The sequence below is a fragment of the Cnephaeus nilssonii genome (genome assembly GCF_951640355.1).
Source record: "Cnephaeus nilssonii genome assembly, chromosome: 8".
NCBI classification, from domain to species: Eukaryota; Metazoa; Chordata; class Mammalia; order Chiroptera; family Vespertilionidae; genus Cnephaeus; species Cnephaeus nilssonii.
In genome coordinates this window covers 57,925,980-57,942,280 of record NC_137079.1, presented here as the reverse complement: position 1 = coordinate 57,942,280, position 16,301 = coordinate 57,925,980, and the positions used below count along the sequence as shown (strand labels likewise).

Genomic DNA, 16,301 nt, shown 5'->3' with positions numbered 1-16,301 from the left:
GCGAGGCAGCCAGTCAATGATCTTGTCTCATCATTGGTGTTTTCTAGTTCTCTTTCCTTCTCCCTTCCTCTCTGAAATCAATTTTTAAAAAAAAGAAAAAAAAGAAAATGCAGATTCCTGCCTCTCCCAGATTAAACAATCAGTGTAGCTGGGAGTAGGGCCAAGGAAATCGGCATCAACAAGCTCACAAGTGTGGCTCTTACGGGCACTGCAGTTTGAGAACAGTGCCTGTGAAGCTCTTCAGGGATAATGAATGGTTATAAAAATATTTGGACGTGATAAGACAACGTATAATAGACAACATTTCTTGAGCTCTTAATGCTGTGATAGAACATTACGTTTTTCATATCCTTTATTTTACTCAGTCCCACCCCACTCAACTGTGGTAGGTACTATCCTCACTTTTAGAGGTGAGAAAAGTGAACTTGAGAGAAATTTGGGGGATTATGAGGCCAGAGTGATACCCTGGGGTCAGAGATAAGAGCCTGGGCGTCCCCAATGCCAAAGACTGTCCTTAACCAGTATTCTCAACTGTGTTTTTTGTTTGTATGTTTGTTTGTTTTTTTGGCACAGTCATAAGTAAATTTCAATCTGTTTTAAATATTTGGGGAAGATCAAACTTTAAAAGCATGTTTTATTAACATTTTAACTAAAGTGAAATAAGTTATTTAGTAATAGAAAGTTTAAGAGTAGAATAGGAACAAAGGAGTATTGGGGTTAAAACTTTGGCAACAGATGCTTATCTAAGAGAGCAGCTCTCTGAGTCAGAAGACGCTAATCTTGATTCTGTTCCCTTTTACCTACAAGACCCTAAGCAACCATTTAATCCCTCTGGATTTTTTCCCTTTCAAGGTTATTTAGCTCATTCCTAAATTTCTTTATCCTTGATTCAAGGACTTTTTAGATGTACATTTTTAAATACATGAATGTGTCTTAACTTTATTTAAAATAAAATTTAGAACTAGAGTTCTTTAACTCAGGGGTAAATTCAAAGTTCTTTAGCTCAGGGGTCACAGACTTTTCTGAAAGGGACCAGATAGTAATAGGTTAGGTTGTGTGGCCCCACCATCCCTGCCATCACTAGAAAGCAGCCATAGATGCAGACATTAATGAACACGGCTGTGTTCCAATAAGCCTTTACCTTCTGACATTGAGATTAGAATTTCATGTGATTTTTTTTTTCATGTGTCACAAAATAATATTTTTATTTTTTTAAAACATTAAAAAATGTTAAAACCATTCTTAGCTGGTGGTTATTACAAAAACAGGCAGATTGGATTTGGGCCCTTTGGACCATTTGCATATAGGGTACATTGATATACGCTCTCTCTCTCTTTATTTATTTATTTTTTCAATAGGGGAGAGGCTTTTGTTAGGTTTGATGTAAATAATCCTGATTGCTGGGGGCTTTTGAGAATTTAGACTAAGTGCCTGATTATCTGATTTTCCACTCATTGACTAGGGGCTAAAGCAGAATTGTGAGGTCATGGGGAAATGAATTGAAAGCTGGAGTTTTTTTCATGATGTTATTTATTTAAATTTTGTGTAATAGAGGTTAAGCAGAGAACTAGCATTTCAAAACCAAAATTAGTCTTGCTAAATCCTCTTTTGGTGTGAGACTAAACGCTTTTGTTCCAAAGATCCATAATCCCAATATGAGATAAGAAATAACCCCGTAGACCAGGTAATCATTGGTTGAATTTCTATTTTTGAAATTCATATTTTATAAAGCATTATGTCTGTAGTTTAGAAATATTAGTCTTATGGGTACTTTAAGAAAAATAGCAAATTCCTACCCCGTCCTCTCATTCCCGTTTTATTACCTAGATATAATTACTTAACAAAAGCTATTTGGCCCTGGCCAGTGTTTCTCACTGGTTAGAGCATAAGCCTGTGTACTGAAGGATCGAAGGTTCAATGCCTGGTCAAGGGCACCTACCCCTCCTGGGTTGCAAGTATCAGTTGGGGTGGGTGTGGGAGGCAACCAGTTGATGTCTCTCTCTCTTTCTCTTTCTCTCTCTCTCTCTCCCCCCCCCCCTCCCCTTTACTTCCCTCCCTCCCTCTCCCTCTCTTCCTCTCTTTTTCCCTCCCTTCTACACTCTCTCTGAAATGCAATGAGGAAAAAAAATCTTCCAGTTAGGGCCCTAACTGGTTTGGCTCAGTGGATAGAGCGTTGGCCTTTGGACTGAAGGGCCCCAGGTTCGATTCTGTTCAAGGGTATGTACCTTGGTTGCAGGCACATCCCCAGTAGGGGGTCTGCAGGAGGCAGCTGATTGATGTTTCTAACTCTATCCCTCTTCTTTCCTCTCTGTAAAAAAATCAATAAAATGTATATTTTTTAAAATCTTCCAGTTAGGGTTAACAAAAAAAGCTATTTGTTTTTACTTGGTTGTTTGCCTCTATTTATAAATTCCATGCCTATATGGCTATTGCTGAGTTGTAAATTTTAACCCTTTGCACTCACTTGCTTTTTTCTCGATTCCTTTATTCTACTCGGGATTTAGTTTTTTAAATACCCCAGATTTTACAAAGCGTGGCAGTAGAATAAAAAACTGGAGTTTCTTTTCATGCAAACTTATTTATTTGGATTTTTTTATATTTCAAATTATTGATACATTCAATACAATTCGACAGACGAGCTGCTACCGATGCTAACCATGTCGAGTCACACTCGACATCCGAGTGCAAAAGGTTAAACATTATCCATTGGCTTTTTACTTTGGGTGGTGAAGGTTTAATTTTTTTAACAACCCCCCCCCCTCCTTATATGGTACTTTTTTTTTTTTTTTTAACATATCTGTAGAGAACCCCTTTCACGACCCGCGTGGTTCAGGGTTCAGGTTCAGGGTTCGGGCTCTGGAGGAGGCCACATGCAAATGAAAGAGGCTAGAAAATATTAACTTGGAAATATTGGGGGCCAGGCGAGAGCCCAACTCAAGGGGAAGGACTTCACCCCGCTCTGGCTTTGCTATCCCTTTTATTAAGACTGTGGGATACACCCATAGCCTTTAGGCAGGCAATTCCAATAATAGCCTATCAGCAAGGATTTACACAAAACTAAAAGATGGAAGTTGCTTTAGCTACCATTGTCTCAACTAAACAGTTGGTGGTTGGCTCTGACCTTTCAGAGCTTCAAGGTTGACCAGCCTTCCGGGTTCCTTGTCCACACCTCTCTGCTAGTGAGGGCAATGGGCGGCTTCCAACACATATCCTCCCATGTAGCTTTTTACTAATTTTAGGATGCATCAATTGATTATGATAGAAATAGTCACATCTAAGCCACACAGTATTTTATCATTATGTTTCTTTTCTCATCTAACTTTCTGTTTTTCCTAGAGTTAACTGTAAAAAGACACTTACTTGATTTTTTGGTCTTTGTCATTAGTTTATCCTCAGACTCTCCAAGTGAGCCATCCTTTGTACAGTTGGACATATACAGCCAAGTTTTTTTTTTTTAAACTATCCCTTCTGGTAGTGTCCTGTGTTCTCTTACTCCAGACTGAACTGGCTCTCTGTGGCCCTCTGCACAGCTGTCACGGTGGACCTTCCTTCTTCTCTCTTCAGTGCTGTATCACCTGTCTCCTTGCTGGAGAGAATTCCTTTTCCTTATATTCCATTTTAGTAAAATATATTCTCCGGTTGCTTTTTGGGGGGCGGGAGAGAATAGAGGGCCCATGGGAGAACCTCATATGTCTGGAAGTGCCTTGGTTGTACCCTCACTCTTACACTTGATCGGTTTTTGGACTCCGTATGGAATTCTATGGTTTCTCAGTATAGAAACGCTTTCCAACAGAGTTTAGGAGGCATTATTCCGTTATATTTTAGCTTCAGGATTGCTTCTGAAGTCCTGTTCCTTTCTTGTTTCTGAATCTTGTGACCTTTACATTTAAAATACCCCAGGTATTTTAGAATCTTTTCTTCCAGGTATTTTGGAATTTCATTTTTGTGCTGGACAGTCAGTGTGTAATTCAACCTGGAAACTTAAGTTTGACAAAATTTTAAGCATTAGTTCTTTATAATTCTCCCCTCCCCTCCAGTTTTCTCTGTCCTTTCTTTCCAGATACTCCTTTTATCAGATCTCAAATCTCCTGGATTCCTGTTCCCATTTTTTATTTTTCTCTCTGTGTGTGTTTTTTCCCCCCTTGATTTTTTTTTTCCTACTTTCTTGGAGATTTTTAAAAAACCCCTCTTCTGCACTCTTTGCTGCATTTTTATTAAGTATCTTCTGTGTGTCAGAGACCATTGTAGGTAATGGGGATATAGCAGTGATCAAAACTGATGTTAAGTCCCTGTGCTCTCAGTATTTTTTATCTTCTGATGTGTACTGACTTTACACTTACTCCTCCTGTTTTTCTGTAAGGTACTCTTATTTGTGTAGCGTATCTTAAACCTAGCAGCTTTCTGTTTCAGTTTAAGTAATAAAATCCATCTTTCAGGAAAGCAGGGGAGGGAGCCCAAGGGTTTCAGTACTTTGCTATAGATTTTGAAACAGTTGTCCTATTTTGGTTTCATCCTAGAATCCCTACCCTCTGGTACCTGGCACCTTCAATTCCAGAACCCTCCTAGGTCCTTGTTGGCTTATCCCCCTCAGAGCAGCGAGTGCTGAAACGGAAGTCTGTTGCCTGATGTTCATCTGTTTTCTCACTTCTGAATGAAATGACTTAGTCTGATGGGGCCTCCTCTCCTATTGTCTTTCATCTGGGTGTAGAAGACTTTTAGTTTAGTTGCCATTCTAGTGTGGGTTTGTAAGAGAATAAATAAGAACTCATATTTAGTCCTTCATATTGAAGAATTCTTACTGGCTTTCCATTTTAAGGGGGTCCTTTGTCAATGATAGCTAATTAACATATCACAAATTATAGTTTACTTAAATTTTATTAATAATTAGTATAAATACTTAATTGAAATAATGTGAACATTCTGTATTTTAGAAGTTTCAAGTAACTCTCTAATAAAGCATTTTCTTTTTTATTTAGGCTTAATTTCTCTCCTGAGCAATCAGCATTTTCAGGGAACAAATATTATTGAGCATTTTCTTTGAGACTAGGACTCTTCATTTGAGTATAAATTGCTCAAGGACAGGGTCACACCAGGTAGAAGGGAACCTGACCTATCCTATAGGCTGTTGCTAAAATAAATGAATTTTATTTCTTTCTGAACCCAATGTCACAATGATTACTGTTACGATTTCAGTTTGGGTTTTGAATATTTTAAGATGGGGTGGAGTCTTTGCACCACTTTCCTTACTAGCCAGCTCCTTCTTCCAGAAGAAAATCTGGCGTCACTTGAAGTATCAGCTTGTGGCATTGTTTTCCCACTCACCAGCCTGTTTAATTTTAAATAATCAGTTTTTACTTATTTTACTGCATTTTGTTGCAAAATGATCAGTGGTTGCATACATTCCCATGATTTTAAAGACTGTTTGGTAAGACCATCCACTGCCATGACAAGGAGCAATTAGGGATTAGATTTGAAGAAAGGGTAAAGTCATCCTTTCAGTCAGTCTGTCTCTCTCTCTGTCTCTCTGTCTCTCTCTCTCTCTCTCTCTTTTTTTTCTTTAAATCTTCACTTGAGGACATGCTTAGAGAAGGAGAGAGAGAAGGAGGGAGAGAAACATGGATGTGAGAGAGGAGCATTGATTGGTTGCCTTCTGTACATGCCCCAACTGGGGATCGAACCTGCAACCCAGGCAAGTGCCCTGACCGTAAATTGAATGGGCAACCTCCTGGTGCCGAGGACGACGCTCAACCAGTTGGGCCACTCCGGCTGGGCTCTGTCTCTCTATACACACTCACTCTTTTACCAAGGGCTGGGTAAGTCTTTTTTAATGTTAGCCTGGTGCTTCAGATAAGAGGCTGCTTCTTAGCAAATATTTTAGATACTTGGTTACAGTTCTTGACCCTGATTTTTTCGGGGGAGAAAATTACTCATAAATTAAAGGTTAATTCCCTGTAGAACATGTGTAGAGAGGCCATTGCTAGGAGGAGCCATAGTGTATCTAGTGGGTGGACCTTATATACCCTCCGGTTCCTTAGTCTTACATCCCATCCCATTCTTTTCTTATTCCCTCCTATACTCTGGAACTTAGCCTCTGCTGTTTTCTTGATTACAAATTATCTGACTTTCCTGCTTAGGAAGGAAGTATCTCCAGGAACACATTGTAGTAAGAGTTTGTCAAGCTCAGTTTCTGTAGATACATTAGGCAGCATTTCTTCCAAGATTATCTCTAATTGTGTCATTGCTAATGGTAACTTCTTGAAGGACCTCTAGCTCTCCTTTTGCTACCTACATTTTTTATTTGGGAGATCTTAGATAGCCTTGCTCTGTCCGACATCGTTGTGAATGTGGATCTGTTACCGGAAAGTGTATGGAAGTGTTCAGGTTTTGTCTTGAAGTTGTGAGAAAAAGCTTATTAAAATCTTGATCTTCTGAAAGTTTATTTTTCTGAACAAAATGAGGGAAAGTAAGTCATGTTTTGTAATATTTAATTTTATAGGGCATTACAATTGTTTTAAGATATTGCTAAGTGAAGTGTGTCTTCACAGCTCCAATTTCGCAAATTGGTTAACTGTGTGTGTGTAAGTCACAATGGGATAATTATTTTTGGTGGAAGGTATATATATTCTTACAGATGACTGATATGTATTAAATACCCTTAAATTCTCATAGGGTAAATTAATTGAACATTAATTAACTGAAACTTTTTATTGTGAAACTAAAACTTACTTTCCCTTTTCCAAACTGTTGTTTTTTAATGTGAAAATTTTATAATTTATAAAGTTAAATCTTTTGGTACTTCTAAATGTGCAGTCTAATGGTATAAAATTAACTAAGAAAGCCTAGAATAATATTTTCTCCCCCCCTCCCCCAAACAAACAACAACAAACAAACAATAACAACACTGAACCCTCATTTGAATGTGCAATATTAGACAAAACTCAAAATTTTGGTTGTTTTATTATCTTTGGAAAATTGTCCTAACATTTGTTATTTTCTGTTTGGAAGCATCTGAGGATAGGGGCCTACTCCTCAATTCCATTCTGAATTGCCAATGCTTAATGACCTTTCAAACAAGTTTTAAGTTCCAAATGTTTGGTTTTTGTGATTTATTAATTTGACTATATTTAAGTTCCTTAGATGAACAAAGAAAGTAATTGAACATTTGGTGTTATAAATGGTATCTGAGTAGCCAAGCCAAGAAGAAAAATCCCATAGTGGTGCTCATTAAAATGCGAGTCTGAGGGTGGAGATTTGAGTCTACTTTGTTCATCACTACTCCCCCACTCCCCCCCCCCCCCCCCCGCCCTCTCCTCAGTGTCTGGAATAGTTCCTATCACATTGTGGGTGTTGAATGCTAATTATGGTGGAGAGTTTTGACCTAGTAGTTAGACTTAGTGCCGGTAATGCCTCATCCCTAATTGAACTGTATGACTACGAACATGCCACTTGTTTCTAGTGTTTTGCTAAGTAAGTGGGGACATTGAATAGGTTTCACAGAGCTATTAGAAAGATTTCAGGAAATGTTGAATGTGAAATTACTTTGAAAAAATGTGAAGTGTTTTATATGCAGTTATTTATTCAGAAAATGAACCCAAAAATACAGGGAACCCTCTTCGTTTAGCTATTTATACTTTATAGAAAACTAATAGTATTTTTTCCTTTGGGGATGTCTGTTTTCTGTAATTATAAATAAAAATATTAGAGTTAGAAATCTCAAATTGAAAAGTTTTAATGAGTGTAGTTTATTCAAGAATAGTAAAAAATTCAAGACACAACCATGTTAGTCTATTTCTTTTCTTCTTCTGTTTCTTCTTAGATCGATGTGTATTTCATTTCTGACATGCTTTTCTATATTCTTCCCCACTTCCCCTACCCCTTTAGAATATAAATAACAAACACTCACAGAACTTTCATGGATAGCGTTAGCTCACATGATACCCTACATTGGAATGAGACTAATCTAGAGTCTGAGCTAAGTTCAGGTCATGAGGCTGGGATGTTAAATAACCAAGTAATGATCAAAAAGCTTATCTAAGTAATTTGAAACACCCAATATGTGGTTCAGTTAATTTGGGCCAGTTAATAAAAGCTTATCTTACCTTAAGATACTTGAATGTCCATAACTATTGAATCAGGACAGGTCACATTTGAGGAGTGTGGGTATAGTTTTCACAAATAGTGTAGCCCTGCACAATTACTATCTTGGGTCATGTTTCCCTATGACTGTCTCTCATCTCCTCTGGGATTATGCTAAGCAAGTGTGAATGGATATTACTTCTTTATTGAGTTTTTCTTAAATCTTCATGATACCTGCTCCATTCTTGTCTCAGTTGTTATGATGGAGTATTTCTCTCTCAATTTAGCCAATGAAGTGGAAAGTGGTTGGCTCATCCAGTGCTCTGAAGGTGACCTTTTCATTTGTAAAAGCCACACAGATTGAACTGAGACATTAAGAAGCTTGTTAAGTGTCTGTCTCCTGGAACCTGTCCAGTCTCTCCTTGCGTGGCCCAAGATGTTATCTCCATCAGTTCATGTTTCCAGTCTTGAGGTTCTCTGTCACATTTGGAGACAAAATTGAAAGTTGGTCTGTGCAGTTCATTTTAGGTAAGCTTTGTAAAGGATTCCCTTTCTCATTGGAAAAGTAATCTGGAACCATACTGACATTTTTGTGTAGAGACAGGGTCTCTTGACATTTGCTATTAATCCCATGTGCTGGAAATAGAAGACACATTTCATGCCTGTGAGCTTCTGTCACATATTTTCTTTGTTTTTATGTTCAGAATAGCCCCAATGCTTTTGCTTCACTATTGGTAATGTTATTTAGTACAGATAGTAACAAATAATTGAGATTATGAAACTTGCAGTTTCTACCTCATGTGTTTCTCTGTAGTTTTTATTTTGACTTTCTATCATGATTAGGAATGTGTTTATTAAAATAAGCAATAACTTACCCTGGCCGGTGTGGCTCAGTTGGTTGGGCATTGTCCTGTGCACCAAAAGGTTGTTGATTAGATTCTTGGCCAGGGCACATGCCTAGTTTGCAGGCTCGATCCCCAGTAGGAGTGTGTAGGAGGCAGGTAATCGATGTTTGGCTCTGACATCGATTTTTTCTCTCTCCCTCTCTCTTCTTCTCTCTCAAATCTTTAAAAAAAAACCCAAAGCAATAACTTATGACAGTGAGGATAAATGTTTGTTATAACGAATATATATTTGACATGCTATTTTGTTACCTACCTCAATAAGAAAAAAATAAACAATAGAGATTCTCCCAAATTGTTTACTATTTTCATACTACTCTGATAATTGATTAAATTTGCCTCCATGGCAGCGAAAATTTATTTTGGTTGCTGTTCGTGTCTGTTATTTGTGGCCTCTACAAAATAAAATTAGTTTATGCAATAATTTGTAGACTCTCCTTTTTTGAAACATCAGGCCTTGATCAGATAGATGATGTAAATGCTAGATCGTAAAAATAATGTATTGAGTACTTGCTGGTGAGGCACAAAGCTAGATACTAAGGATACAGTGGCAAGACAAACTCAGTGGCTGGTGTTTGGAGCATGCAGTCTAGTACAAGAAACATTATAAATATAGCAGCTCTTGTTCTTTTTCTTCCTTACCTTTAAAACAAGCATGATGACGCCAATGGACCTGAGTCCGAGTGCTGTGGCCAGGAAATGCTTTCCCAAGGATATGATATGTTGAGGAGTCATCAAGAGATAAGCAGGTCCCTCTATAGGAGGGGCGGGGAGCAGAACAGCCCAGAGCACAGGAACAGCATGTGCAAAGGCCCTGAGGTGGGATGAGACCCATGATGTGAGAGGAACTGGCAGACCATTGTGATGGGAGTTTAATGGAGGGAGGTGAAGAGGGAGAAAACATGAACTGAGTGGCTGTAAATGAAACTAGAGAAGTGAGTGTGCAGGATTTTCAGGCAGTTAAGGATTCTGGACTGTACCTTAAGATGGTTGGGAGGCCTCTGAATAGTTTTAAGCAAGAAAATGACATGATTCTGGATAGGAAAGCTACAGGGTACAGTCTGGATTGTCTTAATGTGGCTGAGCCTTTTTTGAAATCTGGAAAGATATGGGGACTGAAATAGTGATTTTAGAAATTTTTTGGAATGTGAGTAAAGTTAGACTTTAGCAGTTTTTAAGGGGGATTCTTTAGATAAACTTGGAAATGCTTTCATTAATATTATGGTTTTCTCATTAATATTCTGAATTTCTCACATGACTTTATGTGAGAAGTGGTAGTTGAAAATGTGGCCAAACTCTTCATGATACTTAACTTTGAAAACATAAGGCTTTGATATTCTCATTTACTTATAATACATAGAGCTTTAAACTTTTATATAGTAACAAGTTTTGTGTGTTTGAGTTTTGGAGCTGTTGTCAGTTTCTATTTATGAGTTTAATTTTTTTCCACTGTTATAGCTGCAAGATTGTAATTCAAGGAACAGGGTGTGTGTGTGTGTGTGTGTTTGTGTGTGTGTGTAAGTAAAAGTATATCTTTTGAAATTTAGATTTATAGTTGTGTGTGCATTTCATAAGCATGTGTGTGTATAGTATATGCTGTATGATTGTGATTTTCGTTTTTACAGCATTTTTAGATAATGTTGGATCAGGAACAGGATTTTCTGGCAGTAGGAGTTGCTAGCATTTGCTGCAGATGGTGATTGCAAGTGGTGGGGATGTGTAGTCTTCAGGATGAAACAAGATACCTGTTTTTAAAAAAGGTAGAGCAATCTAAGTGTGGGATTTCTACTGCTCATTGAGACGCAGAGCTCGAGCTAACGTCAGATGTGCACATTACATTGAGCAGGGGCTGGGAGGAGTAGCAGATGGATTCCCAAAGCAGCCCACCGCTAGGATAAAGATCTCCTTACTTTGTGTTGTGAGGATCCTCAGCCATTTCTGCTGTTGCATGTCCAGCACCATAGGAAAATTTGCTATGGAATAACCCATCCTTTACACTGTGCCTGTTTTCAGTTTTCTCTATTAAGTTAGAGGCCCATTGGGGTAATACCTATATTGGTGCAGAAGAAACTCATACTAGTTACCTCTAGGATGAATTTAGTCTTTATTCATAAATATGAATCAGTAACTAAGTCTTACTTGCTTTTTGGGAAAACTAACAGCAAGAAAAAACAAGCAGAGCAACTGACTTGGTAGGAAATGAGTACCTTAGGACCAGAGAGGAATTCACATGCTCATATTTAAGACGGTAATATACTTTTAAAACAAGAACAGACTTCTGGGAAAATAAACAGTCAAATCACTTTTAAATCATTTTTAATTTCTTGGAAATACTAAAAAAAAAAAAAAAAAGAATGAACAGGGCTAAAAACCAAGCTGTTCACCTGAATTAGTCAAAGGGATTTCCCAAAAGGAAAGACAAAAACGGAGAAGTTAGGGAACGTGGAGGACAGATATAGAACCTCTAATTTTTAAATAGTTTTAGAAGCAGAAACAGATAGTTGAGAGGAAGAAAGCACCAATAAATAACAAAAGAAAAGCTCCTTGAGCTGAAGAAAGGCAAGCCCTCAGTATGAACTAGGGTAGATGAAAAAATATCTGCACCTAGATATCCTGGTTGAACTTCAGATTTTCTAAAGTTAAAGAGGAAATCCTAAAAATGTTCAAAGAAAGAAATAGGTTATCTACAGTGGTAACAGGGCCTCAGACATTTCATAAGCAGTATTGGATGCTAGACAAAAAATGAATATTTTCTTTAGTTTGAAGGGAAGTTATTTTCAAACTATAATTTTGCACCCAGATAAATCCTAAATTGTGAAGCAAATGGAAGGGGATTTTGATTCTGCAAAGATTTAGAAAATTTTACTTTGTGCACCCTATTGTGATGGTGGAAAAGTACAAGGAAAAAATCCCTGAGATCAGGAGAAGCCAATAAAGAGGAAATAAGGAAAGAGTTGAAGCTGTAGGCCTGTCATATACTTCACCTAGTGGTTAGGGTCTAGTGCCAAACAGTTGCATTTCTTTCCCTTGGTTCTTTTACAATATTTAGTTCCTCAGTGAATGGTACTTATTACATCAAAACACTGAAAAGCCACATTTATGTGGTTTACCATCTAATGATCACTTTACAGCTGTCCTAATCACAACTATAGAATGGAATGAAAATGCAGTAAACCTCGACAGTGTAAACATAGAACTGTCAGATCTGGGGATGGAAGTGGCAGGTAAGAGAGTGTGTGTGTCCTAAATGTCTAACCTTTTCACTGTGGGGAGTCGGCTACCAACAAGGTGGTGTTGGTTTGTCTACTTAAAGTTACTCTTATAAACACTAATTATATAATCGCCTCCCAATTCTAAGATAACACTCTTGGAAAGTGGGTCTGGCTGTTTTAGACTTTTATGTATATTTTAATGTTCTTCTCTGTGCAGGCATTATAATAAAATAATGAAAGTGGTTAGTTTTAGGGACCCCCCCCCCTCCCAAATGTGTCTTGTTTGTCAAAGCTTTTAAATTTATGTTTACAATCTACCACCTCCCAAGATTAGTGGGTCAGAGGCCTTTTCTGTCACTGGGATATAAGCCACATGTGTTGTGTCCCTCACTGAAAGGAGAGTAGTTAGCCCAGGAGGTGCTGAATAGAAAAGATTGTCCAAATTTCATTTATATCACTCTTCTATTCAGGAACTTCTAGTGCATCCCAATAGCCTACTGGGCTTGGGTTTCCTTCTATACTGTACAGTCAAGCTCAGGAGACTCTTATTTGTTATCTAGTCTATCCTTAGTTTTGAGGGGTGGGGGGGGACCCACTACTTTGAGACAGGAGATAATCTAGCCTGTTCCTTCATAGAATTAGATTCTGTAGCATCTTTCTTAACTTACTTCAGTATGGCACGGTAAAACTTGGATGCTATTCTAGCTGGCTGTCGCAGCCTGCATGGTCGCTGTAGTCCAGTTGAAAGCAGCGGTCTAGAATCTGCATGACAGCGTCACATCCTCGACAGATTATTAGGTCACTCTTTCCCCTTGTTCTTTTCAGGTTAAGTTACTACTTTCAGACAGACCCTCTTGTCACATTCTGTGGCTGTTTTCACTGTCCTTAAATTTGATTTAAGCCAGAGCAGTCAGGCCTAAGGAGAAAATGGCTCCTATAAAAGGGAATTTTTAAACATGCCTTTGAAGTGTAATTACTACTAAAGTTAAATTTAAAAAAAAAAATCCCCTTTTTTAACTGCAGGTGGGAAGTCTGGTGATGATCTGTGAAGCCATAGAGATCACTCTGGTCCTGGATACCACTGTCTTTGGTCCGTGTGTGCTTAAAGCTCCTCTTCATTTTGACCAGCAATTAAGTGGAAATAGTTGACAGCCATAGAATTTCCTCTTTCCAACCCTCACTTTTCGGCTTAGACTATGTCCTGGTTGGAGAAGACCCACAGAAGGATCCAGTAGTGGCAGTGAGAGATGAACATTTGACATGAGGTCTTGGTTAAGATTTGAGCAGAAGAGAGTTGATGCTTTAATTATGATGACTACATACTTTAACCAATGAGATTGCTTTAACTGTTAAGACCTAGGAAACACTTGACCTATTAAATTCAGATTAAGAACTCTTCTAAAACTCTGATTCCTAGGGACTAAGTGCTATTAAGCAATGCTTTTTGTGGTGAAATTTTGTAACTCTCATTGACCAAACATTTACTAAACATTTATCTGCCAATCATTGTAGGTATATAATCCCTCAGTTACTCTCAAACTTAATATATTTTAAAACTTCATCCTAATGTTGAAAATGACTTTCTTGATTAGTTCTAGGTATTATTTAATTATGAACTCTTTTACTAGATATTTCTTAAAGGTGGTACGAAGTCATATTTTTGTAAATTATTACATTTTTTAATGAAATTGGAAATTGAAATATTGAGTATCTACAGTGTTTTGGGTTATACATGGATATATATCATGGCTACTAATTTTAAATCATTACATTGGTCATCATAGGTTGAATGAGCTAAAATTGTGAGAAAATATTCAAATTAATCCAGTAGATTTTTCTAGCTATAATTTGAAGATTGAGTGACTTGGGGGTTATGACTAACTTACCCTAATTAAATACTCCCTAAGTATACCAATTAGGAGCATCATTTACTTCTGCTTATATGAATACACTGGCAAATGCATAATAGTTAAATCCTCTTTACTTTGTGTATGCCTGGGAGAAAACACTATGACACCTGTTTCTAAATAATCGGACTTCCTAGATCCCATATGCTTATTTATCAGGTCATGGGGAAATAAATGCTACTCAAGTTTACCCCATAAAAATAGTGGATCAGATAAGCTGCAAGCCATATGTTACTATGACAGGGGGCTTGCTCAGTTTGGAGCCAAGTCAGTCATGCTTTCTTAAAGTAAACGTGTAGCCTCTCCAGAGAACTTGTACCTCAGTCTGCAGAGTTTATAGAAGTGAACCAGTAAAATACTATCTTTGCCTTTATTGAAGCTTAGCCCAAACATCTGAGTGCATCCATGGGCCAGGCATTTCTGTAGGCTCTAGGTACGTAAAGATGTAATATGACCACCTAGGAAGTTTATACTAGAAAGGCTAGTTGTGAAAATTCAAGTCTTCCTGCCCTGCTGGTTTGTGGGTTTAGGTTAAAATGCTGTGTCTGCATGAAACTTCCTGCCTGTATAAGGGAGAAGAAAAAGTATTAAAAGAGTTGATGTCTCCCATTCTTCACTGATCTCAGAGCACTCTGTAACTAGTGTTAGTAAAGGGCCATGTAGTTAAATTCCTCTACTTGTTTGAATTAGAATTGAGGGCTGCCTACCTGTTGTACAAAGGGAAAATAAAAGCAGAAGAATTGAAGGTTTGTTACTTTCTCCTTGCTTCCTTTTTCCTTTCCGGAACTCTGGTAAAGAGGCAAAGGTATGAACTTGGTCTGTGGTTTTGAAGAAACCTTATTTCTGAAAAATGTGGCATTTGGGACATTTGTTTCCTCTGAGATAATCTTTGGATAAATAAGTGAGAACAGTTGACCTAATTTGATTAATTGTTGAAAATTAAGGTTCCTTAATTTGCCACTGAGTTGGTAACATCTGAGGAAAGACTAAGTCTAGATAAGATATATGTACCCCTACGTTCATTGCAACATTATTTACAATAGGCAAGATGTGGAAGCAACCTAAGTGCCCATCAATAGACACGTGGTACATATGTACAATGGAATATTACCTATCCATAAAAAAGAATGAAATCTTAACATTTGTGACCACATGGATGGACCTAGAGGGTATCATGCTAAGTGAAATAAGTCAGAGAGAGGCAAAACCATATGGTTTCACTTATATGTATAATCTAAAGACTAAAATAAACAAATAAAACAGAAACAGACTCAGATACAGAGAACAAACTGATGGTTGCCAGATGGGAGGGGGTTGATAGGCTGGGTGAAAAAGGTGAAGGGATTAAGAAGTATAAATTGCCCATTATAAAACTAGTCCTGGGTATGTAAAAAACACATAGGGAATATAGTCAGTAATATTGTAATAACTATGTATGGTGCCAGGTGGGTAGTAGACTTATTGGGGGACTCACTTTGTAAATTATATAAACATCTAACCACTATGATGTACACCTGAAACTAATATTGCAGGTCAACTATAATTAGAAGAAAGATATAATAGAAAAAGCATGCCCATTTTATTTTGAGAGGACAGGTTAAGCTACCTAAGAATAGGAGAAGTGAAAGTGTAGAAAATGTCTGCACTCTTTTTCCCACCTAGCTTCTAGAACATTTTACCTCAGTATTTATAGAATACTAGAGGCCCGATGCACGACATTCATGCACTTGGATGGGGGGGGGGGGAGTCCCTCAGCCAGGCCTGCACCCTCTTGCAGTCTGGGATGGGACCCCCGAGGGGTCCTTAGCGCTGCTGCGGAGGAGGGAGAGGCTCCTGCCACCACCACTGAGCTCGCCAGCTGTGAGCCCAGCTTCTGGCTGAGCGCCCCTCCCACTGTGGAAGTGCACTGACCACCAGGGGGCAGCTCCTGCATTGAGCATCTGTCATAGCACCCGGTTGATTTGCATATGAGGGGTTTTATTATATAGGATTTTTGCTACAACTTGCTGTAACTTTTAAGTAGTTTTTAAAAACTGCTTTTTAGTTTGAGAAGGCATGCTGCAAACTTGTCTTAATATTAACCACAGGCTTGCTTATTATCCTCTGACAAACACCTTTTTTCAAATGAGAACACTTCAACACTAAGTTCCTACCTTGTCAAGTTCCAACTTTCAGAACCAGTATGTGGCAGGATGGAGAGTGGA

At 38.0% G+C, this 16,301-nt stretch overlaps 1 protein-coding gene across 3 annotated transcripts in view; it reads left to right on the top strand.

Annotated features, from left to right (window-relative positions):
• The window catches only part of SLAIN1 (SLAIN motif family member 1), a 58,907-nt gene that overhangs the window by 16,170 nt on the left and 26,436 nt on the right, over positions 1–16,301 (top strand). The window contains exon 3 of one of the 3 annotated variants that reach the window (XM_079778950.1): positions 4,518–4,532. The exons of the other annotated variants lie outside the window; for them this stretch is intronic. Within the exon in view, the coding sequence (XP_079635076.1) occupies positions 4,518–4,532 (15 nt within the window). The remainder of the gene's footprint in view (positions 1–4,517; positions 4,533–16,301) is intronic. 3 annotated transcript variants of the gene reach the window in all.